The sequence below is a fragment of the Tamandua tetradactyla genome, chromosome 3 (genome assembly GCF_023851605.1).
Source record: "Tamandua tetradactyla isolate mTamTet1 chromosome 3, mTamTet1.pri, whole genome shotgun sequence".
Taxonomy (NCBI): domain Eukaryota; kingdom Metazoa; phylum Chordata; class Mammalia; order Pilosa; family Myrmecophagidae; genus Tamandua; species Tamandua tetradactyla.
In genome coordinates, this window is record NC_135329.1 from 121,910,644 (window position 1) to 121,935,329 (window position 24,686).

The 24,686-nt window shown below is 36.6% G+C and overlaps 1 protein-coding gene across 21 annotated transcripts in view; it reads right to left on the reverse strand.

The window, feature by feature from the left end:
* The window catches only part of NEB (nebulin), a 232,784-nt gene that overhangs the window by 143,474 nt on the left and 64,624 nt on the right, over nucleotides 1-24,686 (reverse strand). For all 21 annotated transcript variants that reach the window (XM_077153803.1, XM_077153822.1, XM_077153820.1 and 18 more), the window contains 19 exons: nucleotides 24,397-24,501; nucleotides 23,190-23,297; nucleotides 21,798-22,109; nucleotides 20,959-21,165; nucleotides 20,410-20,514; nucleotides 20,151-20,258; nucleotides 19,218-19,529; nucleotides 17,875-18,081; nucleotides 15,049-15,153; nucleotides 13,951-14,058; nucleotides 12,181-12,492; nucleotides 11,839-12,045; nucleotides 11,281-11,385; nucleotides 10,323-10,430; nucleotides 5,692-6,003; nucleotides 5,298-5,501; nucleotides 2,180-2,284; nucleotides 869-976; nucleotides 225-536 (listed from right to left, as the gene is read on the reverse strand). In XM_077153803.1, the coding sequence (XP_077009918.1) occupies nucleotides 225-536; nucleotides 869-976; nucleotides 2,180-2,284; nucleotides 5,298-5,501; nucleotides 5,692-6,003; nucleotides 10,323-10,430; nucleotides 11,281-11,385; nucleotides 11,839-12,045; nucleotides 12,181-12,492; nucleotides 13,951-14,058; nucleotides 15,049-15,153; nucleotides 17,875-18,081; nucleotides 19,218-19,529; nucleotides 20,151-20,258; nucleotides 20,410-20,514; nucleotides 20,959-21,165; nucleotides 21,798-22,109; nucleotides 23,190-23,297; nucleotides 24,397-24,501 (3,450 nt within the window). The remainder of the gene's footprint in view (nucleotides 1-224; nucleotides 537-868; nucleotides 977-2,179; nucleotides 2,285-5,297; nucleotides 5,502-5,691; nucleotides 6,004-10,322; nucleotides 10,431-11,280; nucleotides 11,386-11,838; nucleotides 12,046-12,180; nucleotides 12,493-13,950; nucleotides 14,059-15,048; nucleotides 15,154-17,874; nucleotides 18,082-19,217; nucleotides 19,530-20,150; nucleotides 20,259-20,409; nucleotides 20,515-20,958; nucleotides 21,166-21,797; nucleotides 22,110-23,189; nucleotides 23,298-24,396; nucleotides 24,502-24,686) is intronic.

Genomic DNA, 24,686 nt, shown 5'->3' on the forward strand with positions numbered 1-24,686 from the left:
ACATAATAAAAGAAGCTTCCACCAGAGCAATGGGGGCTTTGTTGCCTCTTTCCATGTGGAATAATCAGGTCTCCTGAGGTTTGGGTGACTGGTTAGAATTCAAACATTAGTCCAGGGCAGTGGAACTCAATGGTATAAACGCAACTACCCTCACTTTGGGGGAGCTTTGATATATAGAAAAGCAAACTTCACTTTAATCGGCCAAACAAAAACCATAAACTCACGTCGCTCTGGAGGTCGTAGGCTCGCCGCGCGTGGATGACGTCGTTCTGGTCGGGCAGGCAGATCCACTGGTGCAGGTAGTTCCTGTAGTCCACGTCGCTGACCAGGGCCTGGCACTTCTTGGCCTGCACCACCCCCAGCATGTCCACGGGGCTGCTGAACTTGGTCTTCCACTTCTCAAAGTCCTTCTTGTACTCCCGGTCACTCTGCATCTTGGCCACGTGCATGGACCACATCATCTTGGGGTCATCCTCAATGTTCCGAGCTCCGATGTGGTGGCCCAGCTGCTTGCGGAAACCCTCCTTGTACTTGTACTAAAGGGAAAAAAAATGGATCGTGTTACTTTCAAAATTAACTTATTGTTGCCATCTTTGTGGCAAATTACAAAGTATGTTAAGTATTCTACTTGTGAACTGAGAGAGCCACAGATTTGGGTTTTGCGATAGGGAAGATTAAAGGCCAAATTCAGCTACAAATGTCACACATAACAAATGTACCCTTGATTTTATTCTCATCCCTGGGGTCATCTGACTCTGTTTTAATTTGTTACTTCTTAAAAGATTTTGTTCGCTTTAAAATTTAATTGGGACTGCTTTGAAGTTATAGATGACAGTTGAATCAATATGAGCAAGGGATGAAGTCTTACGTCGCTGGCAATTTCCCTGGACGCTTTGGCTGCTTTGACTGGTATGGCGTCAAGGGGAAGATCATAACCTTTCTTCTTCAGCTCCTCATAGCCCATTCGGTAGAGTTTCTGTTAAGAAATGAGGGCGATCACTTCGGGAAAAGGTGCTCTCCATAAATAACAGCCGCATAATGGATGCAATGTGCGAAATATTTTCAGAGTCATGAGAATAGTACCTGAACTCTAGGACACGCAAATGTAATTGGAAATTACGCCCATCGATTGCTAATGGTCCTGTTTTAACTGCTAAAAACCTCTTTGATTACCTAGATCAACAAAATTAAATGTCAGCTTTTCCCAAATGTCCCCTGAGAATGAGGCAGGAATAAATTGGTAGAAAAATTAAATGAAATATCATGTAGTTGCTGTTTTCCAATTAACTTTGAGTGTTTCATTAGAAGTTTTTGTTGGAAAGCAGGAGCAGTGCCTTTCCACCTAAGTCCTCCGGTGGGGAAAAATCATGCCTAATGCCCTCCATCTTTCACATAGCGAACACATTGTAAACAGAGTCCATTTCCCAATATAAGGCTATCCAACGTATGGGCAATTTTTTTAAATTCAATTTTTTTTTTTTGAAAAACAGTTTAAATACCCTATCTAAAAAGTTGAAGTGAAATAATTTTCTTCTTCAGATATTAATTTATCAAACAGTTGAGAATTAATTTAAAATGTAAATTTCACCCAGAACCCAGATTGCTTTAAATGCCCATTGGTCCTGGTCTTATGTTTACAAATTTTAGCCCTTTGTGACTTTCATATATCTATTTAATGTTCCAGTCATTCCCCCATTAGAGTTTGGAATTTGGGTTTAAAATACTTAATTTGTAGAACCATACATTTCAAAAGATTTTGCTTTAATTACTATAAAAATAAAAGCAAAATTCTCCTACATGAGTATTATATGCTCATTCATTAAAGATTCAGACACTAAGCATCAGACACTATGTTAGATAAGCACTGCAGATCCAGTGTGAATTGTGTGTGCCCCCAAAGGGCTCCTATACACGTAAGAGTGCTATAAACCATTCCATTATGATGAGATGTGTAACAAGCTGCAAGGAGTAGAAAGCATGAGCCCTTTCGCTCTGCCTGAGATACAGAATGGGGACATTTTAACATTTAAGCTGAAAGCCACTAAATGAGGAATTCAAGCCCCATAGAATTTATTAATTTAAATGATCCAGGAACTCAAAAGAATTTCCAAATGACTTACTGACTTAGAAGCAATTCAACTGAGTTTTCTGAATACACATGTTGCATTAGGAAACTTACATCACTTGTATTGATTAAGTTTGCTTTGGCCAGAATAATGTCAGGTGTATCAGGCATGATGTGGATTTGAGTCTTGTCCTTGTCCCAAGCTTCTCTATAAAGTATCTAAAATCAGAAATAAAAGTTTTTCAATAGTGATGTTAGATTAATGAATGACATAGTTTATTTCAACCAGGAATACTGAATGCATCTGAACTAAAATTTATAATTGATAACACAATCAGATTTATGAATAACTTTTTTAAACTTACAGATGAACCTGTCTATAAGAAATCAAACCAGGTAATTAGAACATTTGACAGTTTCATTAATGGAATGGTAGTTCCCCATCTTTAGGGTGCTAAACATTCTCCTTGGTGTTTGACTGGGAGATAGCTCTTGCCTCCTCAAAAATGACATATTCAAAGAATATCTAGAAATTGGGGAGTCTCATTTCCAATGTGGCTTATTACTTATCATGTTACTACTGCATAGTTATATTATAGCATACATATAAATATATATAATAGATATACCTCATAATTATTTGGGGGTATTAGAATATGGGATGAAAGTTTGATAAGAAGCAGGATATTTGCATATTGTCAGAGATTCTCCTCACAAGATACTCATTAATTACAAAGAGTAAAATGGTAATTTGACACTGGAGAAACTCAACAGACAACAGTTTAATCAAGTCATCAAACTTGCAATTACCCCATAAATGGGACAAATTGATTTCATATATGTCTTCTGATGTGGTGTACTCAGGACACCATGAGATACTCCTGCCAAAAACACCTAACCTGAATCTAATCATAAGGAAACTCCAAATGAAACCAAATTGAGGGTGTCCTATGAAATAACTGGCCTATATTCTTCATAAATATCAAGGACTTGGAAGATAAAGAAATAATAAGTCAAGAATAAAGGAGACTACAAAGACACAACAGATAAATTCAGTGTATGATTATGAATTGGATTCTGGACCAGAACATTTTTTTTTCTTTTGCTATAAAAATCATTAGTGATAAAATTGAATAACATCTTTGGAATACATAATTTTACTGTGGTTATATAAGAGAATGTTCTTGTTCTAGGAGATACACACTGATGTAAGGGTAAAGTGGCATTAGGAAGCAACTTGCAAATACATGTACATATACATACATATATATGCAAAAGAAAGAAACAGAGACACAGACAATGAATGTGGAAACTTAATATTTGGGGAATCTGGGTGAAGGTATATGTATATATACATATGTAGGAATTATCTGTGCTGTTTTTGTAACTTTTCTGTGTGCTTGAGATTATTTCAAAATAAGAAATTTTGCAATCTTATAGGTCCCTTGGACTCGTCAATTTCCCTTTAAGGTATGGGGTATGTGAGGTTGTCATTTTTCTCCTTCCTGAGCCTGCTTATCACTGTCTATATAATCCAGAAAAGCCATTAAAATTTTTAAGGAGCAGAACAAAGCAAAACTTGTTGATTTCCATATACATATACATCCCTATTCTGCACAGTTCTTTCCTACATAAGACCTGAGTTTGTCAACCTCAGCATATTGGCACTGTAGACTGGATGATTCTTGGTTGTAGGGGCTTTATTTTGCATTACGAGACATTTAGCAGCATCCCCAGCCTCTATCCATTAGTTGCCAGTAGCACACCATCCCCAAGCTGTGATACCTAAAAATGTCTCCAGGTATTACCAAATGTGCCCTACGGGGAAAAATTGAGAACCACTAGGCTAGACCATGATATCATATCTCCACTATACAGTTTTCCTTACAACATCTAATTACTGATTTCATACTTCTAAGAAGTCGTTTCTTAGATGCCATGTGCCACTTTCACCCTATGGCACACAGAGAAAATGCTGGGGTCAACGCATTGGCCCCTTCAAAAGCAGGTATGACAGGCCCAAAGTCCTGCTTGGTGCCCTGAGGCTGGAGAGAATCAATAGAGCTCAGCAAATGATCCCTATTAAGGATACAATACTGAGAGATCTATCCTGGGATATTTACATTGATACATCTTATGATTCAGAGTTTCTCTTTCAGTCCTCTTATTAATTCAGAGCTTGGTAAGTAGCCCTGTTTCATAGAGTGAAAGGAAACTTGGATTTCAAGAAGGTGAAAATGTTTTGCCTAAATTTGTTGCTTCATCTGCCTGTTGGGTTCAAATTGCCATCAGAAAAGAAAGAAGGAAGAAATGAAAACTTAATTATTAATAATGAGGTGGACAGGCCAGCATTTACTAAAAGTTTTGGATATCAAAATTGCAAAATTGGGAAGAGAGGGTCCACAACTGATCAGACGCTTACTGTCAGCTTATTATGGGCTTATATATTGTTTAAAATTTCTGATAAATGTATGTAAAATTAGATCTTATATATGTTTAAATCTGTGTAAGATTCAAATGGTTATTATATACCTGTTTAAACCTTACCAGTTCCAGAATCTCAATGCACATAATTTTCTGTAGTTTTCAGAGTTATGCTTCAGTCTGAGCAGTGATAACTTATCTTTCTCTTTCCTGCAGAGAATTACTCTACACTTCTAGCTTTCATTTATTTTACTCAATAAATATTTATTGAGCACCTAGTATATGCCAGACACTGCTTGCAGTGTTGGAGAAGAAAATAAGTTGAAGATGGGATAAATGATTATTTACTGTGACTTAGTATCAACAGTTTATCTTACTTCAGCTACGTTAAATGCATTATAAGTATTTGGCAGAAAATATACTCTAGATAACATTTCCACTGTGCCTGTATAAAATATCCAGAGTTTCTCCCCCTCACACACTTTACACTGACAACAACAAATATGTCTTTAATACAGTCAAATTTCAAAGAACAAAAGTATATGTAATATTTTCTCACTACATGCTGAATGAATAAATGAATGAATGAATGAATAAGCTCTGGGTGAATAAAACAGTCATAACCCATTTTTTTAACCATTCCTTGTGGGATAATTGATAAATCTAATAAAGCAACCAAATATAATGCCTTATTCTGTGCTGTCCTATGTAATGTAATGCTATTCTACTAATTTCTTAAGCAAATGCTTGTTGGCCCTTGCCAGGAAGCAGATACTATTATCTACTTTATTTCCAAAGAGTTACTCACATCACTCCTATTTTTGGCATTTGTCTTTGCCAAAACTATGTCCATGGCATCAGGAATGCTGGTGAACTTGTTTTGGTCCGGTGGTTGACGATATTTCTTTTCACTGATGATTTCTGAAGCCCGCTTATTCTTTTCTGCCTCCAAAGAACCCAGGGGACTCCATCCTATGCCTCTCAGCCACTCCAGGTCGGACTTATACACATTCTGTGAAAGAATAAGGCAAGCCATCAAGGTTCCATCCTCACTTGGACCCTTTACTCAAATGATTTATGCATTACAAAAGGACACGTTTTAGATTTTCAACAATTCCTCTTTCTAGTTTCTATCTTCCACTAAATGAAGAGGTACGAGACACTAAGTAATATATGAACTATTTTGTTTGCTAGAAACTGACCTCACTCTGTAGTTCATAAGCTTTTTTAGCTTGAATGACATCATTCTGATCTGGCAGGCATGTCCATCCATGCAGGTAGTTCCTGTAGTCCACATCACTGACCAAGGCCTGACACTTCTTGGCCAGCACCACCCCCAGCATGTCCACTGGGCTGCTGAACTTGGTCTTCCACTTCTCAAAGTCCTTCTTATATTCCCTGTCACTCTGCATTTTGGCTACATTCATGGACAATACAAGCTTTGGATCGTCTTCCAAGTTCCGGAATCCAATATGGTGGCCGAGTTGCTTGCGGTAGCCTTGTTTGTACTTATACTGAAATCAGAGGCGACACAGTTCTTTTAATTAACATAAGGAAATGTCAAGTTAAGCTCAATTTTCTTTGTTTGCATGTTTATTTTTCACAACTGAAATGACAGAAGGGATGTCTATGCTAACTTGGTAAGAAATGTAAAGTTGTGTTTAAGTAGAGGCTTCCAAAGAAACGTAAAAAATGTAGCTGAATATCAGGAGAGGTTGCGATGAGAAATTAATTCCAACTAGAGGCACAAATACTTACTAGGATATGCTAGACATTGTGTTTGCCGACTTTAGAGTAGCATTTAATAACTCTCTTGTGATGATGGTATAATAGAAAAGTATGAGCTGTATAGCAGAAAAGTTAGGAAGATTCAGAACTTGTTAAATAGGTCTAATAGTCTAGATTAATTTATAAGAAGCAGGATTTTTAGTGGTTTGCCTTCTGGTTATGTTAAAAAAGCCTTGTCTTTTTCAAGATACCTCTTGCCTGCACAGGTAGTTAAGAATAGCTAATTGTTAGATTAGAAGGAAGATTCCACAAAACCTCAAAATACTGCCGTGATGGGTCAAAATGAACTAGGTAAATTTAAGAGAGCAAAAGTAAATCCTTCATTTGGATTTGATTGGAGAAACACTGCATTAGTACTAGATAAAGTTCTAACAAGGATAATAACAATGATAGTAATAATAGTGCTTATGCTAGGTATTGAATACAATTGCTTATAAAAACCAGTGCCACAGATTCTGTATGGGGCACAAGCAAGGTAAATTCGAAGTTCATTTAATTGGGATAACCTCTGGTATTAGGAAATAAAGACTCAGTTTTGAAGCATTATATTGTTGAAGGGAATTTAGAAAAAAAAAGTAGAATGATCAGAAGATTAAAGAACTTAGAAAACTAAAAGCAAAGGAGAATAGGTAAGCAACTTGAAATGTTTGAGGGGATATCAGGTGGAAGAAGAAAGAGCACTTTGTAGTGCTCTAGAACACAGATCTAAGTTGATCAGTAAAATACTTAAGGTTGAAGTAAGGAAATATTTAATGACATTGAGAGATGATCCTACAAGGAAATGGCCTGCCTGAATGACATCAAAATTCTCATCTTTGTGGACAAATACTGTATGGTCTCACTGATATAAACTAATGTTAGTGAATGAACTTGGAGAATTTCAGCTAAGAACAGAGACCATCAGGAGGTAGAAATGGGGTAGATATTGGGTAATTGGAGTTGAAGGTATACAGATTGTGAGACAGGACTGATTGTAAAAATTCAGAAATGGATACCACAATACTACCTAACTGTAATACAAAAATGTTAGTATACTGAATGAAGCTGAAAGTGCGAAAGACAGAGGGAGGAGGACTGGGAGCACAGATGAAATTGGAAGGAAAGATAGACGGTAAAGATGGAGATGATATAATCTAGGAATCCTTAGAGTGTCCAATGATAGTGACTAAATGTGCAAAATATGAAAATATTTTTGCATGAGGAAGAACAAAGGAATGTCAATACTGCAGGGTGTTGAAAATAGATGGTAATTTGTATTTTAAAACTTTAACTTATGTGTAAGACTAAAGGAAAAAATGTTTATTTGGTACAAAATTTATAACTTAACTAGTGCATTTCCTAATATAACTTATGTGGACAGTTTAATTGAACCCCATAAGTACATGGAACTTTGAGTAGGGCATGAGATTTTGTAGGTTTGTCCAGGGTGATGCCCCAATAAATCCCAGAGTGATTTGAACAGTGAATAAAAAAGTATTTACCAAGTCCCCTTGGGGGAATGACAAGAAGGGGGAAAATTCACTTTCTCATGTGAAGAATTCCTGATATTCTCACAAGAAGTGGGGACAACCAAAGCAATAGGCTGAGTCCTCAATCTTGGAAACTCTTCTCCACAAAGGACAGGCTTTAAGCCTACTTAAAATCAGGCCCAAGAGTCACCCCCAGAGAACCTCTTTTGTTGCTCAGATGTAGCCTCTCTCTCTCAGCCAACACGACAAACAAACTCACTGCCCTCCCCCTCCCCTCACATAAGACATGACCCCCAGGGGTGTAAACTTAGCTGGTAACAGGGTACAGAAATCCTAGAATGAGCTGGGACTCAGCATCAAGGGATTGAGAAAACCTTCTCGACCCAAAGGCGGAGGAGCAAAATGAGACAAAATAAAGTGTCAATGGCTGAGAGATTTCAAACAGTCAAGAGGTTATCCTGCAGGTTATACTTATGCATTAAATAGATCCCACCTGTTTAGTTAAGGTAAATTGGAGAGGCTGGAGAGAAGTGCCTGAAAATGTAGAGCTGTGTTAAAGTAGCCATGTTTCTTGAAGATGATTGTAGAATGATACAGCTTTCACAATGTGACTGTGATTGTGAAAACCCTGTGTCTGATGCTCCTTTTATTTATGGTATGGACAGATGAGTAAAGCATATGGGTTCAAAATAAATAATAGAGGTACAAATCTTAAAATAAATAAATTTAGTAGGTTGAAATGCTAGTGATCAATGAAAGGGAGTGTTTTAAGGATTATAGAAAAAACTAGGGGAAACAAAGGCTAAAATATATTGGGTAGATGGAAATACCAGCAGTCAATGAGAGGGAGGGGTAAGGGGTATGGTATGTCTCAGTTGTTTTTTTTTTTTTTCTGAACTGATGCAAATGTTCTAAGAAATGATCGTGGTGATAAATATACAACTATGTGATAATATTGTGAGTTATTGATTATATACCAAGAATGGAATGATCATATGGTACGAATGTTCATGTTTGCATATTATGTTCAAGAAAAAAAGAACAACAACAAAAAATTCTCATCTTTGTATGTATCCACAGACTGGATAACTGCTTGTTAGAGATAGAGAGAAGGTAGGACATTGGATGGGATATTATACTAAATAATCTTTAAATTATATTCTAATTCTAAGCACTTTGATTCTAACTCATTAAATTAAAAACCTATAAAAAGTATCTCTAGTTTTCTGAAATTTTGTAGATATAAAAAAAAATTTGGCAGTGGGAGGAGATAAAATTATCTTATCTCTACAACAGTAGGAAAATTCTCTCATAGTTAATTTAATTTTAGGATAAGATTTCAAAAGGTTCTAACTAATAGATTCACAAGCAAAGAAATCAAACAACAGCAGTCATTAAGTTGTTAGAAAAATATTGATGTTATTTCTTCAATTCCTAAACTAGCTTTAACTTTTGGAGAGCATAGAACATTAAATGAAAATTAGCTTAATGTTTGGGAAACATTCAGACACCATTATTACTTTTAGGTTTATCACCACATGGATTCATTTTAATGAGGTATTGTCTCTACAAGGGAAAGAGTGGGTAATAATACATAATCTAAGCAATTTTCCAACACTTCTGGGGTGCCACAAATTAACTAGATTAGAACAAATCTTCCCTTCTATTCTTAGAATTAATTATGGTCAGATTCTGTCTTTAGACCTTCTTTCTCTCTCTGCCCTGTAATTTAACCTCCATTTTGAATCAAATTCTTGTTTTGTTTTGCTTTAAAGATTTTGCTTAAGAGGTTTGCTTCCATATCAAATTCTGGAATTAAGCAAGGCCCTTTGAAATTTTAGTAATTAATTCTTGGTATTAACAAAATAATATGTTTATCTTTATGCACAATATCTATTTATACACAATTAATCCAATAGGGGATGCATTTAGTTTGTTCACCAAATTTACCACCCTCTCCAATCACTGCTAGAAGCTGCTTTTTAGAGAGTAGAGATTCTTATTCTAATGACTTTGGACCAGATATCCAGCAGCAAATTGAGTTAAGTTCTCTGGACCTTAAACCTAAATTCCTGAAGTTTTCTGGATTTTTTATGCCTCAAGCTAGCTAGTTTATTATAATCATTGTAAACACAAGGATGGGTGCAATAAAAGGAATTGACAGCTAATTTTAAAATATGTGCAAATAATATTTGTAAGATCAGGTTGTTGAATTTAATTTCTTATCTGGCACTTTGATTTTGTTTAAAACAGACAAATAGAAAACAGAGAAATTATTTTCAGGTAACGTAGGAGTAAACTGAAATCTCTAGTTCCTTTGTGAAGTCTGGGAAAATAGCATCTTAGTGTAATGAATCTTAGAGGTTCTCTGGCCCAAGTTCTATTCAGGAAGCCTCTTTTTGTTATGTGATCAGTGATAAAGGAGAGTGAATTATGGATGGACAAAGTGAATGTGGATGGATGAAGGGAACAACATACATTTTAAAAATTTGAGCCTATCTGTAAAAATATTACCAACATTAAGCTACCTGACTCAGATAAAAATATAACCTTTTAGAAGTCAAGTGAGTACTTACATCACTAGCGATGTCTCTTGATGCTTTGGCCAGCTGCACAGAAATTGCATCAAGTGGGAGATCATAGCCTTTCTTTAAAGCTTCTTCCCATCCAAGTTTATAGAATTTCTGAAATTAAAGATTTTCTAGATTTTAAAAACCCAACATATTATGAAGCAAAAGTCTATCTGGAGAATAGACATCAGATACTAACATCGTTTACCTTATCTTTAAAGATATGGATAAAAACAAAACAGCTACTAACAGGTATTTAGTGGTGTAGAAACAACACTGATGTAGCATTACCTTAACCAGCTCTAATTTTTGGCACTAAAACTCCAGGCGAGATATCTGAGCATGACTTTTACAGTTCAGAAATAATGTGGTCAATATCAGGTAACTTTTCCCCAGCTGTCAAGTACAAGCTGGGCTTACTATTTTGAACACAGATATTAGATAATCAATAACAACAAAATTTCGGCCACAAAATTTTAATTACCTAAGTGATAAATACAGTAGTTGAAAAATGTCTTTAATGAGTTGCAAAAAAATGCATTAACCTGAGTCAAATTCATAGAATGGATGTACATGTGTTAAAACTGGTTATTAATACAACCAGTTAATAGTTATCCAGTATTTGCTGTCACAGGCACCATGCTAAGAGCCCTACATGGAATTTCCCACTTGGTCCTCACAGCAATCAATGGCATTTACACTTTTATGGTACCAATTTTTAAGATGAGAAAGCTGAGGTTTAGATACAAGGTGATTTGCCCAATTCCATGCAACTCATAAATGGCTCAAAAATGGCCTGGCCCAAACTCATACCAGCTCTGTTTGATGTAGTTTTTTTCTTTAAAAAACTTCTTAACTACTGTGTCTTACAACAATCTCAAGCTAGTCAGTTTGAGTCACTATAAGCTGGCATTACACCATTTAATAAGTTTCAAACCAACTTAAAGCAATTATGTAGTTTTACCTGGCTGTAGAGTGTTTGATTCTGTTTGGCTTGTAAAATATCTGGTGTATCTGGCATCACATGAATCTTAGTCTTCTCTTTATCCCAGTCAATGGTATACAAATGCTAGGAAGTATATAAAAAAAAAAAGGACTTGAGATTTGAGTAACTATTTAGACAGACAGGAATGAAAAGGATTTTTACAGATATATAGAGTAGTACAGTGCACTCAATTTGAAGTAGATTAAACTAGTAATTAAAGTACCATATGTTTCAGAAAAGACACTAAAGCCACACTCATATTTTTTAAAAATCTTATTTTAAATATTTTCCTTCTTCTAGAATGGATGAAAAGCACTGAAGTTATAATGATAAAAATATAAATTAATTATATCCCAATTAGAAGGGCAGGAGAAGAAAACGTAAGAGGCAGCAAGAGAAGATGGTGTGAAGGGATGCTCTGGAACCGCGTGCCACTGCCTAGGTGGTAGACAGAAATTAAATTTCCCAAACAAGAGCCAGAGCCTGCTACCCCTTCCTCACTCGGGAGCAGTATGGAGGAACAGCTGTTCTGCCTACCTTGTTCATGGTGTGTGCATTTTGCTTGGCAAGTACCATGTCCATAGAGTCATTCAGTTTCTTAAACTGGAAGTTGCTAGGGTGCTGGCGGTATTTCTGATCACTGACATATTCAGTTGCTCTCTTGGCCTTCTCCACTTCTAGGGAGCCAGCCGGACTCCAGCCAAGCCCTTTGTACCACTCGTTGTAGTCCTGCTTATATTCATTCTACGAAGAAGAGAGGCAAATTCTAGTCTACCTTATCAATGGAAACACATAACTATTTCTCAACGGGCATAGACGACTACGATCCCTTTCCCGTGCTAGGAACCCACCCATCATCCAGAAAGAAGAGACACTTACATCACTCTGTACACGGTTCATATTCCTGGCCAACTCAATGTTCATTGCATCTGGAAGGAGGATGTATTTGTGAATCAGGTGCTTGTAGTTAGTGTTGGTGATGTTGGCTTGGGCATCCTTGGCAGCCGTGACACTGAGCATATCTGCAGGGGTGTGGTAGCTGGTTTTCGTGTTCTCATAGTTTTTCTTGTACTCCCGATCAGACTGCATCTTAGCCACTTGCATGGAGTGGACTAATTTGGGATCATCCTCCAGACTGCGGAAGCCAACCATTTTCCCCCTCTCCTTCTCATAACTCTGTCTGTACTTATACTGTGAAGAAAATTTGAATATGTATGCAGAGGAATCCCTTAAACAAAAGTTATTCTAGTACCAGTATTCATATTTTATTAGAAGCAATGCTTGCATAGAGTTTCACAGTTCACGAAACATGTTTTTCACATTTATCTTTGTAATATGTGACTCACAACTACCTGTGTGGTGGATATAGCAGAGTTACTGTTATTGCCACATTTTATAAATGCATAAGGTGAGGGGCTTGCCAAGTTCACTAAGGATTAGAAGCCAGATATTTTGATAATTTACCACATAGACTTCTTCACAAAATCTGTTGTTAGTGATGAAGAGACATTAGTAGGTGATCAAATGAGAGGAAAAAAGCAGACTGTTCCAACTAGCACTGCCCTGATAATCTATCCAGTCATTTACTCATGAGAACTGGACCAGTTATGAGGTACACAGTATAGTTCTAGATAAGCTTCCTCTTTGTGGAGCTCCTTTTCTCTGAAGACCTTCTAAGCTGGTCTAATGGGGAAGAAATTTTACTATTTAGCACCCCAATTTCCCCCCAGAGAGGAAAGAATCTGATACATGGAGAGTTTCTTACTGTGCCCGTAACCCTGTGAGTTTGAGTATGCAAGTTAGGGGGTAGGAACCACTAGATCCAAATTACTCCAGCATAAAAGAGAGGAAGAACCTGGAATTCCTAGGGCCACATGGGAGTGGGATAGGGGTGGATAGGTGAGGAAGATGAGGAACATAGAAGGAAGAGGACAGAGAGAGTAGAAAAGAACTGGTAGGGGGTGGGTAGGCAGAGTGCGCTGAAATGAGCTCCTGCCATGACCCTCAAGATGAAATGCTCATTGTGAGTGGATTTCTTGTGGACACAACCAAGTAAAAGAATTGCATTCATTTGGGTGATGTGCTCTGGCAGTGGTATGCTAAAACACTGGCTCTCTGTGAAGAGGGAAAAGCCCTAATTTTTAGTACTTGCCAATTTCCATGGTGTAAATACTCCCACATGGCTGATGTTAGGTTACCAATGATTTAACAACCGGTACACAAAATTCTGAATTATGGAATAATTGGTTCCCATGAACCCAAGTGAGGAGGCTCCAGAACACTACTTTAGGAGGCATTCTGTTAGGAAGACATATCTTAAGAGGTGGCAAGAGTAATACAAGTCTTTTGCAAGAAACCTTGGTGAAGAGCTTTGGATTTCTACAGGCCATCACCTTGGTGCAAGAGTTCCAAGTCATTTTGCCAAGATCTCATCAGTCCAGAAGTTGGCATCTATGCAGGTCATATTGCAGTTAGCATTCAGGTTTTTCAGAAATATCAGACAACACACAGAAGCAAGGCATTCACAGAGTAGTCTGAAGCGCTTTCTAATAGGCAGTCTTTATCCACACAATGTTTCCAGAACTCAACCATTATTATTTTGGTTGAGTAGAAATCCCCAGACAGGGGAATGCTTTCCTTCAGACTTACATCACTTGCAATATCTCTTGAAGCCTTGGCAGCTTGGATAGGAATAGCATCTGTTCTGAGATCGTAGCCTTTCTTTCTTGACTCTTCCAAAGAAAGTTTGTAGAGTTTCTGTGAAGAGAGACAAAGGGAATAGTTTCCTTCTAAATAGGAAAGTCTGGATTTATTTTGAAACAGAAAATCATCAATATGGCATTCCTTTTATTTTTGAGCAGAATATTTCATTGGCTTTCCGATGACTAAATGTTCTCTCACATAGAATAGTTGAGTTTGAAAAAAATCTATTATAAACTCAGTATTTTCAAGAAACCACCAGAAAAAAAAATAAAATTTCCTGGTCTTTATTAGGTTATAAATATACTAAAAATACTGAGAATCCAGTGGATTATTTTGCCACATATTTTCAAATAAGAATTAAGGAAAGACTAAAAATAGCCATATTCTTACGGCAGAAGAAAACTTTACTGTTTTATGATTGATACTTTTATTTATAGAATTATGTGGATTCTGCAGTGCAAAAAATGTCAGCAATCCAAACACTTCGAGGAATTCAAATGAAAAAAAGGAAAAGAAAATGGTGGGATTATAGAATTTCCTAGCAATTCTTTAAAAAATAAATGAAAGAAAACACCAATCCATATTCCAAACAAGGCCACAAATTCCTATAATGAAGCTTACTAAAAATTCTTGAAGTTCACTTTTCCTTTCCTTGCCATTTAAGCTTTCCGTCGACCTCACTTTAGGACTATCTCAAAAATTTGGTGGAAGAGTGACTACCTGGGACTCTCACTCCCTTTTTCTCTTCTCCTGGCCCCCAAACTCTTCTTTTCTTGCTAAATCTCTTGGCTTGATAAGTAGTACCTTCCCTAAACCAGAATCCAATCCCCCTTCAAGTTCCTAAGGGTGTGGGCCAACCCCCACTGGAAGATCTACTCCAACTCCTAGCAAAGCAAGATTAGAAAGAAAGATTTGCATGTGCGGATTTCCACTATTATTTTTAAAACATTCACCCTCATAATTGAAAGAGGTTAACAGTTGATTTCTTTTTATGGGTTCAAATAGGCTGGAAAGAAAGAGGACAACACCAGGAATTATACTTACATCACTCATATTGATCGCATTTGCCTTTGCCAGGACAATCTGGGGGATATCAGGCATGATGTGGACTTTGGTCTTGTCAGCCTCCCAGGCTTGCTTGTATAGGTGCTACAATGTTTAAAAAAAAAAAAAGAAGAGTGCCGGTTAGTGTTTACAGTCTTGAATTGAGCTTACTAATAGTTTAGATATAACATTGTAGATATATGCCAATATTTTATGCAACCCTATTAGCTAGTTTTTAAATATTATACATGGAAATGGTACTCATTCAAGCAATAAAATGGAAAGGGTATAAGACGGAAAGTAAAAACATCCTATCTCCCCAACTTACAGCTGGAGCATTTCCATCCTCAAATTTTCTATGCGTATTAAAACCCACATATAGTCCTTTTTATATAAATGAGGTCCTATATTAATGCTCTACATCCTGCTTTTTTTACTTAGCAAAATAGGTTAGGCATCTTTGAACCTTCTTGAAATAATCTGATTCTTTTAAAGAGCTGTGTAATATTCCATAAGGAGGTATAATCCAACTGATTTATCCAGTTTATTTGTCTGTTGATAAACACTGAGCTTGTTGTTTCCAGTCTTTTTCTGCTACACGCAATGATGCCATGATCTCTGTGGAGGACACGGAGATATGTCACCCAGATACCCATTCAGAGAAGGACCTGCTGCCCCAACTATTGGCAGACAGCCTCCAGTTGTGAGCTCCCTCTGGGTTTGCCATATTGCTCAAGAGCACACTGTTTCCAGGATGGCCACACCCAGTGAATGACCATGGTGGACGTACAGAGGCCCAGCCTTCTCAGCCCAATGCAAGACACCTCTGCCGACCACATACACTCTCCAGGGGACTGGCCAAGGCTTGGTCAGTCCCATGGCAATCTCTGCCCAACCCTATCTCCCAGTTACTGATCCCGAAGAAAATACACTGGGCCCCAAACTCCATCTCAGCATCTCCTTTCAGAGGCTCTACTTCTAACCTACAACAAATATTACTGTATATAAGTATGTGTATATCTTTATCTGGCTATATATCTTTGCAAGCATATAAGTATTTCCACAGAGTAACAGGTACCTGCATTTTAAATTTCAACACATATTAACAAATTGTTGATAAACCGCTTATACTAACTAAACTCCCTTGCCACCATTGGGTCTAATACAACTTTTTATTTTTTACAAAACTGATTGGTAAAAAATGCTATCTCTTTGTTTTAACCAGCATTAATTAATTAATAACTTTGTGGACCTTCTTCTAGACCAAGCATTGGCAAGTTTTTCTTTAAAGGGCCAAATAGGAAATATTTTAGGCCTTGTGGGTCGTACAGTCTCTGTTTTATCTTCTCGACTCTGCTGTTGTAGGGTGAAAGCAGCCACAGACAACTCATAAATGAACAGTCATGGCTGTGTGTAAAAGAAAAAAAACTTAAACACAGTAGTTTTCCAACTATTGCTGTAGGCCAGTGCTATCAATAGAACTTTCTGAGATGATAGAAATGTTCTGGGCTATCTAACCAATACAGCAATTCCTGACAACATGGAGTTACTGAGCACTTGAAATGTGGCTAATATGAGTGAGGAACTGAATTACTATTATTTAATTTTAATTAATTTAAGTTTAAATAGTCACATGGGGTTACTGGCAATAATATTGAATAGCATAATTCTAGCAGAAAGAGCAATCAGTATCTAGTTCTAGACCAGATCGAGCCATTGACCTGCTGTGTGTATTTAGGGGAGATGACCTGTCTCTGTGGGCCACACTTTCCTGCAATGAGGGAATTTCACTTGATGATCACAAAGGTATCTCCCAGTGTTAGCATTTTCTGTTTCTATGATTCTCATCTTTACATCACTATCCTGAAATTATAATAATTAACATTAAAAATGAAAGTATTTATTTAATATTATAAAAATAACCGTAACTTGAGATGGGTTGGGTTCTAAGTGTTCAAAGGGGCATTGAGACTTGTTCTTTGTTTTTGTTTTTTTTAGGCAGATCCCTTTCAAGGGAATTGCTCTGCTCTTCTCAACAAATCTATCTCTCTGTTATAAGTCTCCAGGGGATTTACTCAGAGGCCTAGCATAATAAATTCTATCATCCCAATGCGACTAGACCCTTCATATCCTACAATTGCTAATGCTAAAATCCACATACGCTTTTTCCTTTTGTTAATTGAAGGCACTTCTAATTGTGATCTGCACATTATAACCAGTGCTGCTGCAATTATTATTTTAAACTTAAAAACAGACATCCAAGATCAAGGTTGATATTCTCATCAGTCTTGGTATTATCTCAAGGCAAATATATGTAAAAATGCAGTAAAACTTTTTTAAAGGCTCAAATAAGTAATGATCCAGAAACTACTTGTCTAGAACAATCACTCTCATGATTGCCCAAGGAAGGTCCTGGTTCAGAATATTGTCCAGAGAACTCAATAGCCAAGAAGCAGGGGTAGGCTGCATCACTACTGTTATCAATTAAGCCTTCTGCAGTTTCAGCTTCATGAACTGCTATTCAAATTCATCTGAGACAAACAGAACTCATTTCTCAAGGTATATATTAAAAGAAAGGGCATGCTCCTTGGTTTTTTTTTTTTTTTTTGCCTATATGAGGTAGAATGGCTCATTAAACATTTTGGGGACCAAATTAGGAATAGTTCTTATCTTTTTTTTTTTTTAACTACAAGGCCCTTTTTCCTAGATAGAGTAAACCTCAAATACAGTGCCATAACTGTGTTAACAAAACCTGTAGATTAAATGAAAAGTTACGTTTGGATTCTCTCTGAAGCACATAACACATTACATTTTTGAAAGGCTTACTTCATTCATTATTTTTGCATTATTCTGGGCCAGAACCATGTTCATTGAGTCCATCAACATGGAATACTTCAACGTGTCTGGGTGCTGGCGGTACTTCTTTTCACTAATAATCTCCATCGCTTTCTTGTTTTTCTCAGCCTCCAGAGAGCCCAGAGGGAGCCACCCAATGCCCTTCATGAAGTCAGCATAATCAGCTTTATACTGATTCTGAAAAGGAAGAAAAATTCAACAATGAAAAGAAACCAAAACTTCCAAGAACTTTGTGTGCTTAAAATTTCATCATTTCCATTCAAGCCTTCAACCGCAGTGTATTGAACTTCAAGCATTCTTATCCTTTTGTTTTTATCTTTTTACATTTCTGTGCATGAAAGTTAAAAACGAATGAAAATGATTTTATGACTTGTTTTCCTTGATATTTTCGTAAAGAAAAAATACCAGATTGGGTAATCTGTTATGTGGCTATTGTCCCTTTGAGAAAGGTGACTACATTGGCCTCATTTTCTACAAATATTCTCCTTTCCCTCAGTTAATATATGACTTATGGAAATCCTATTTCTTTTCTCTTTTGCTGTAAATCAAAACAAACATCTACCACAGTCACACTCCTCGGAAATGACAGGATGGGCAAGTTTGGGCAAAGTTTAGTTTTCTTCCTCTCAGCTCTGACACTTACTTCCCTCTACAGCTGTTTCTTGGTTGTTTTCCTCTCTGAAAATTAATAGCTCAGCTTTTACATTTCCAAGGTAAAATGTAGCCTTAAGTGGGCTGCCTTTGTTTCCTAATTTAAGATTTGTTTTTTCTGTCCACCAAATGGCTTCTACAGCTGAATTCTTGGCTCTAAACCGCTCTGTCTTTATGGTATTCATTCTAAATGCTCTCATCTGTTACCTCCTCAATATTTTATCAGTCAGTGAGATAGGCAGTTACAAGTTAGAAGTACCTTAGAATGAAAACTGTTTGGAAGTAAAGGATATGAACTACCAAGTGGTCTGATTTCCCATTTCCCTCTTATTTCTCTATCAAGAGCTTTTTATGCTTTTGACCCTCTTTACTAGACCTATTTCCTTCAACACATTCTTTCTAAAGCCACATTTCATTTGCTGCAACCTGAATTCAAAATCCAACAATGCTCATATCAACAAGAGAAGACTTTTGGTTTCTAGAATTGATCCCTCTGTGTTAAGCAAAATACATTTAATCTAAAGAAGCAAATAAAAGACCTCATTGGGACATTGCACATGAATTTTTCTCAGGATTTTCATAATTTCATTGTTTATAGTCATTCATGATTTGCTTATTATTCACAGAGCACATGCGCTGAACATGTTTTGACTTTCACGTACATCACTTTGAATCTGCATCATATTTTTGGCCAATTCAAAGCTCATGGCATCAGGGAGCATGTTGTAGGTATGGATCAAGTTCCTGTAGTTGGTGTTGGTAGCCACTTCCTGAGACCTCTTGGCTGTCACCACACTGAGCATGTCCACTGGGGTGTGGAAGGAGGTCTTGGATTTCTCATATCCCTTTTTGTATTCCCGGTCTGACTGCATCTTTGCCACTTGCATGAAATGTACCAACTTGGGATCATCTTCTAGGCTCCGGAAGCCAATGTGTTTCCCTTTGGTTTGCTCATAGGCTTGTTTGTACTTGTACTGTGAACAGAGAAGGAAGCATGGTCACAAAAATGGTGAAGGAAAGAGAATCAAATATCATTCACTAGATGCCAATAGCTTTTCCCTAAGTGCAGGGTTTTGGAGTTAGTCTAAAATTAAAAAGGGAGGAAGGACAGGGCACAAAATCTTTTTACTTCAAATTCCTTCTGAAACTTGAGTTCATAAAAAGAATGCGATCTCAAGAATTAATTCAAACTACTTGTAAATAAATTGGTTTGGGTTAGAAAGCAGTCTTTCCCACTCAGCTATCTAATCAGCAGATGAGGCTGCAGGCACAATTTCAAAGGTATGTCCTTAAATTCAGGCAACGAGTCCCCTGGGTAAAATACGTAGATTAGATTCCTTATGTTAACTTAGAGTGGCCCATAAAGGATTTGAATACTCTAAAAGCAATTTATTTTCACAAGACCCAGTCACTCTTGACATTAAATAATGAACAAATGATTAGAGGGTACACAGATGGGGCTAAGGGATATGTCTTGTATGTTGCATGGGATGTTATTCCAAACCCTGAGTAAAGCTGACTGCAGCTCCTAAGCACTGAGCTCAGCTCACTTGCTTTATTCACTCAGCCTAAAAAGGCCCAGGAAAAGCACTTACATCACTTGCAATGTCTCTAGAGGCTCTTGCAGCCTTTATTGAGATGGCATCAGGCCTCAAGTCATATCCTTTCTTCTTTTCTTCTTCCCAACCAGCTTTGTATAGTTTCTAAATCATCATATAGAAAAACAATAGTGTCTTATTATTGGCATAGGAATGGAGATCCTGATTTCAAACTGGTTGTTGTGTAGAACACAGGCATCCATACATACTAGTTTCCTTCCACATTCTTCCCCGCATTTGTCGTTAATTTACTTACATCACTCATGGTGATTTGGTTTACTTTGGAAAGTAAGATGTCTGGAGTGTCAGGCATGACATGAATAGTGGACTTGTCTTTGTTCCATTTCTCGGTGTAGAGCCTCTGCAACGGGAAGGTCAGACGTGAGTTTACAGCAGGACAGTTCCGGAACAATGCTACTAAAATGAAAAGATTCTGTGTCTCCCTAGTAGAAGTTAAATCAAATAACGGAAATGGGCTGAAATTGCTGGAAGACCGGCTGAGGAAACTGGATACAGAAGAGGAAAAACAATCATCAGGCAAGGGAAGCCTCTTTCACTTAGGCAACAGATGCCCCTTGCCCTGACCTTACAACTGCGTGGAGTTTTGTGGTTCCCAAATGTCCTCAGCATGGTGTTTAGACAGCCTGAGTGTCAACATAAGATACAGGGAAATTCAGAGACTCTCCCTCCTTCCTCCAAAATCAGAAAAATAAAACTATTGAAGAAAACTACAGGGCACTCTATCAGGCTCAACAGCATGAGCACTGCGAGGTTCTCTGCCCGAGAGATGCAGGTGAGTTCTTACCTTATCCATATTCAGTTTGTTACTTTTGTTGAGTGCTTGCTCCATTGTGTCCATGGAGTAGGTGAACTTCAGCTTCTCCGGGTGCTGGCGATATTTCTTCTCACTAAGAATCTCTCCTGCTTTCTTTGCCTTCTCAACCTCCAGCGACTCTATGGGGATCCAGCCGATCCCCTTCATCCAGTTGGTGAAGTCGGATCTGTATAGGTTCTTCACAGCAGAAAGGGAAATTCTCATTTTAGAAATGATCAGGGAGGGCTTGGATTTCTTCTGCTAGTGATTTACTCATTAGCAAAAAGGAGAAAAATGTGAGGGGAATAATCTGTTGTTTGTTTTTTGTTTTTTGTTTTTTTTTTAAAAAAAGCACAGTTTTATTAATTATTTGCTTTTAACTCCCTACAGTCTTTTGGGGGGAAAGCAACTGCATTAATAGTGATTTTGAACACTTGACCCAATAATTCCTTTAAGAAGTAACTTTCCTGTAAAAAAGAAAAGTTGACAGAAAGATGTCTCCATCTGAGCCATGATACATAGAATAGATCTCATCTTCCTTATCTATAAGGAATAGGATTTTACTCTAGAAAGGATGCTAAATATCACTCATTTGAATCTCTTGATTTTTCTCAGAATACATCATATATTGGGTCTAACCTCCAAATTTTAAAAAAATACATAACCACAACACACACACACAAAGCCCTCCAAATCCTGGAGGGAATCCCTAATTACACAGAATTCAACCAGGATGGAGTACGTGGAACTTCTTAGTTCCTGTCCTTCCCTCCCGCTGGCTAGAAGTAGATTAGTAACTCTATATTGGCATAACTGTTGTGGCCACGTACGTCACTCTGAATCTGCATGGCGTTCCTCGAATGTTCCACATTCACAGCGTCAGGCAGGAGCGTGTAGGTGTGGAAAGGCTGTTTGTAGTTGATGTTGGTAACAGCTTCTTGAGATTTCTTGGCGGCTGTCACACTGAACATATCGAGGGGCGTGTGGTAACTGGTCTTGCTGGCTTCATAACCCTTTTTGTACTCACGATCTGACTGGATTTTGGCCACATTCATGTAGTGAACAAGTTTGGGGTCATCCTGAAGACTGAGAAATCCAATTTGCTTGCCTTTGGCTTTCTCATAGGCTTCCTTATATTTGAACTACATGAAAAAGAAGGGCAGGTAGGCGTTTGACAGGATCCGAGCATAGGACACACTAAAATATTCTATCCATATAATGAAGTGACTGAAAGCCAAAGTCAATCTGAAGCTAGGTAAACCCTGAGTTCCTGAGTATTATATAAACTAGCAAACTGTTGGTAATGGATGATGCTGAGACCTGCTCTGGGAACAATTAAAAACGGGATGATTTGTAGCTAATTTCTAGATTTTCATAAGTAGAGTCTTTGAATATGTGCAGAGGTTCCTGAAAAAGTTTGCCATTTAAGCATTTGATGTGTCTTTTTTTTTAATCTTGTTTCTACTATTACTTTGCATTTACCTTTATAAAATAAAGTGCTTGCATAAATGTCAGCAAAGCCCTTGTTTAAATTATTGTATTGGACTCTAAATGAATAAGTTGTTACTTTATCAAAGTATTTATTGTATCAACGCACATGACGAATATAATTCAAATTTATAAAAAGCAATTAAATAGCTAATTAAAATCTTTTTATTTCATCTATCATGCTTCCCAGTTTTCCATATTACCAGAAGTTTTCTGGTGGAAATAAAAACAACTTAAAAATTGTTTTCTTTTAAAACAGACACTTTTTTGATTTACTGATATTTTAGTATATGAAAAGCATTTTCTTTAAAAAATGCAAACAAAATGTATTTTTTAAGTTCATAACTTAAATTCTACTAATGAATGTTCCAAATATTTCATAGTTTAAAAATGAATTTCTTCTTTTTAATGGCTGTATTAATTTTTTTTGCATAGACAGGCACTGGGAATCAAACCCAGGTCTCTGGCATGGCAGACAAGAATTCTGCCACTAAGCCACTGTCACACCACCCTAAAGATAAGGGCTTTTTTTTTTTTGGTATTAATTTTTAAAAGATATTTTAAGTGAGACAATAAGAAAAAAAATGTTGGCACTTAGGATATTAGGAATTTTTTAAATATTATAATTTCCTGACTTGCTTTCTAATTTAGCTTATATAGCCACATACACCATGTAAAGATTTTCAAAATATATAGAAAAATTTCTGAATTTACCATTTTCAAATCAGACTTACATCACTAGCAATATTCCTTGAACTTTTTGCAGCAACTATTGGAATGGCATCTGATCTCAAATCATAGCCCTTAGCAAGAGTCTTCTTCCAGTCTGCTTTATAATGAGCCTTGAAAAAAAGGGAAAAGTTATTTCACTATTTGAAATAATTAAAAGGAGAATGAAACAAAATGCCAAAATCTTTCTTATAAAATGTCACAATATATCCCCTTCTATTAAGAGAATTCAGGAGCTAGAGCTATTAATTAAACTTGCAAATCTTTATCAAATGTTTTTATAAACATTAACAGAGTATCATACTGTTTTATACATAGTATGATATCAATCTCTTTAAAAGTATATGTTTGCATAACAAAACAAATGGAAAGGTAGTGCTTTAAAGCTTAACAGTGGTTGTTTCTCTGTGTGGAGAAACATGATTTTAGGTCTCTTTTTTTTATATTTCCAAAATTTTCTATAATAACCATGAAAGAAACTTTTTGTATTTTTTTGTAACAAAACATTTCAAACTTATAGAAATGTATAGAGAATAATATAAAAAATTCTGATGTAATGCTGCCCAGCTGTAATAAATCCTAATGCTTTGTCTTTATATACCACTAATGAAATAAGAAAAAAAATTTTTTAACAAATCAAAATACAGAAGTAAGTAGCAAAAAAAAAAAAGCATAATTGGAAACCAAAAAAGAGTCTAAAACTTTGGGAAGCATTGACTAAGCCATTTTTTTTTTTCAAGAATCATTCAGTTTGGGTTCTGTTAAATTAGAATTTATCAACTTTTTTAAAAAAGAGGAAACAATTCTAAAAATGGATTTATACATCACCACCAATTAGGTATCCAGGCTACCCTAAGGAGAGGCTAATTTTATACAAAAAAAAAAAAAAAAAGAGTTACTAAAGAAAACTGCACTAAAACCTTTTTGGAAGTTGAATAAATGACAAACAAAAGTTTTACAAAGCAATATTTATTCTTACTACAGCTGGTTATGCACTTCCATATTTTCCAATTTTATCTAACCCATTTTGTTCCAAGCCTGAGTTGAATGACATTTTATGGTGCCCTCTAGACTAATGTTCTAAGATAAGGATTCCATCTCGAGGACTCAAAAGGGTCCCCACCTTAAAATTCTAAGGGTTTGAGTTCCACTGACAAGAAAAAAGAAACCCACACAAGCAGTAATTAGGCTGGAGCCAGGTCGAGTACTCACATCGCTCATGTTGAGTGCATTGACCTTTGCTTGAATAAACTGAGGCACTTCAGGATCCATAGTATACTTATGTTTCAGCTTTTCCCCTTCCACCTTGTAGTTCAACTAAACAGAAAGGAGACAGTATGCAAATGCCATTAGCTCATATAACATAAGTTGCATCAAGACTATGCCTTCTTAAATGCCTTTAAAAATGTTTTTCAGTGCATGAGGCAAATATTGATATGGTCATATGGACCTCCAGGAAACATATTCATTCCACCAATATTTGCTGGACAGCATTGTGTACC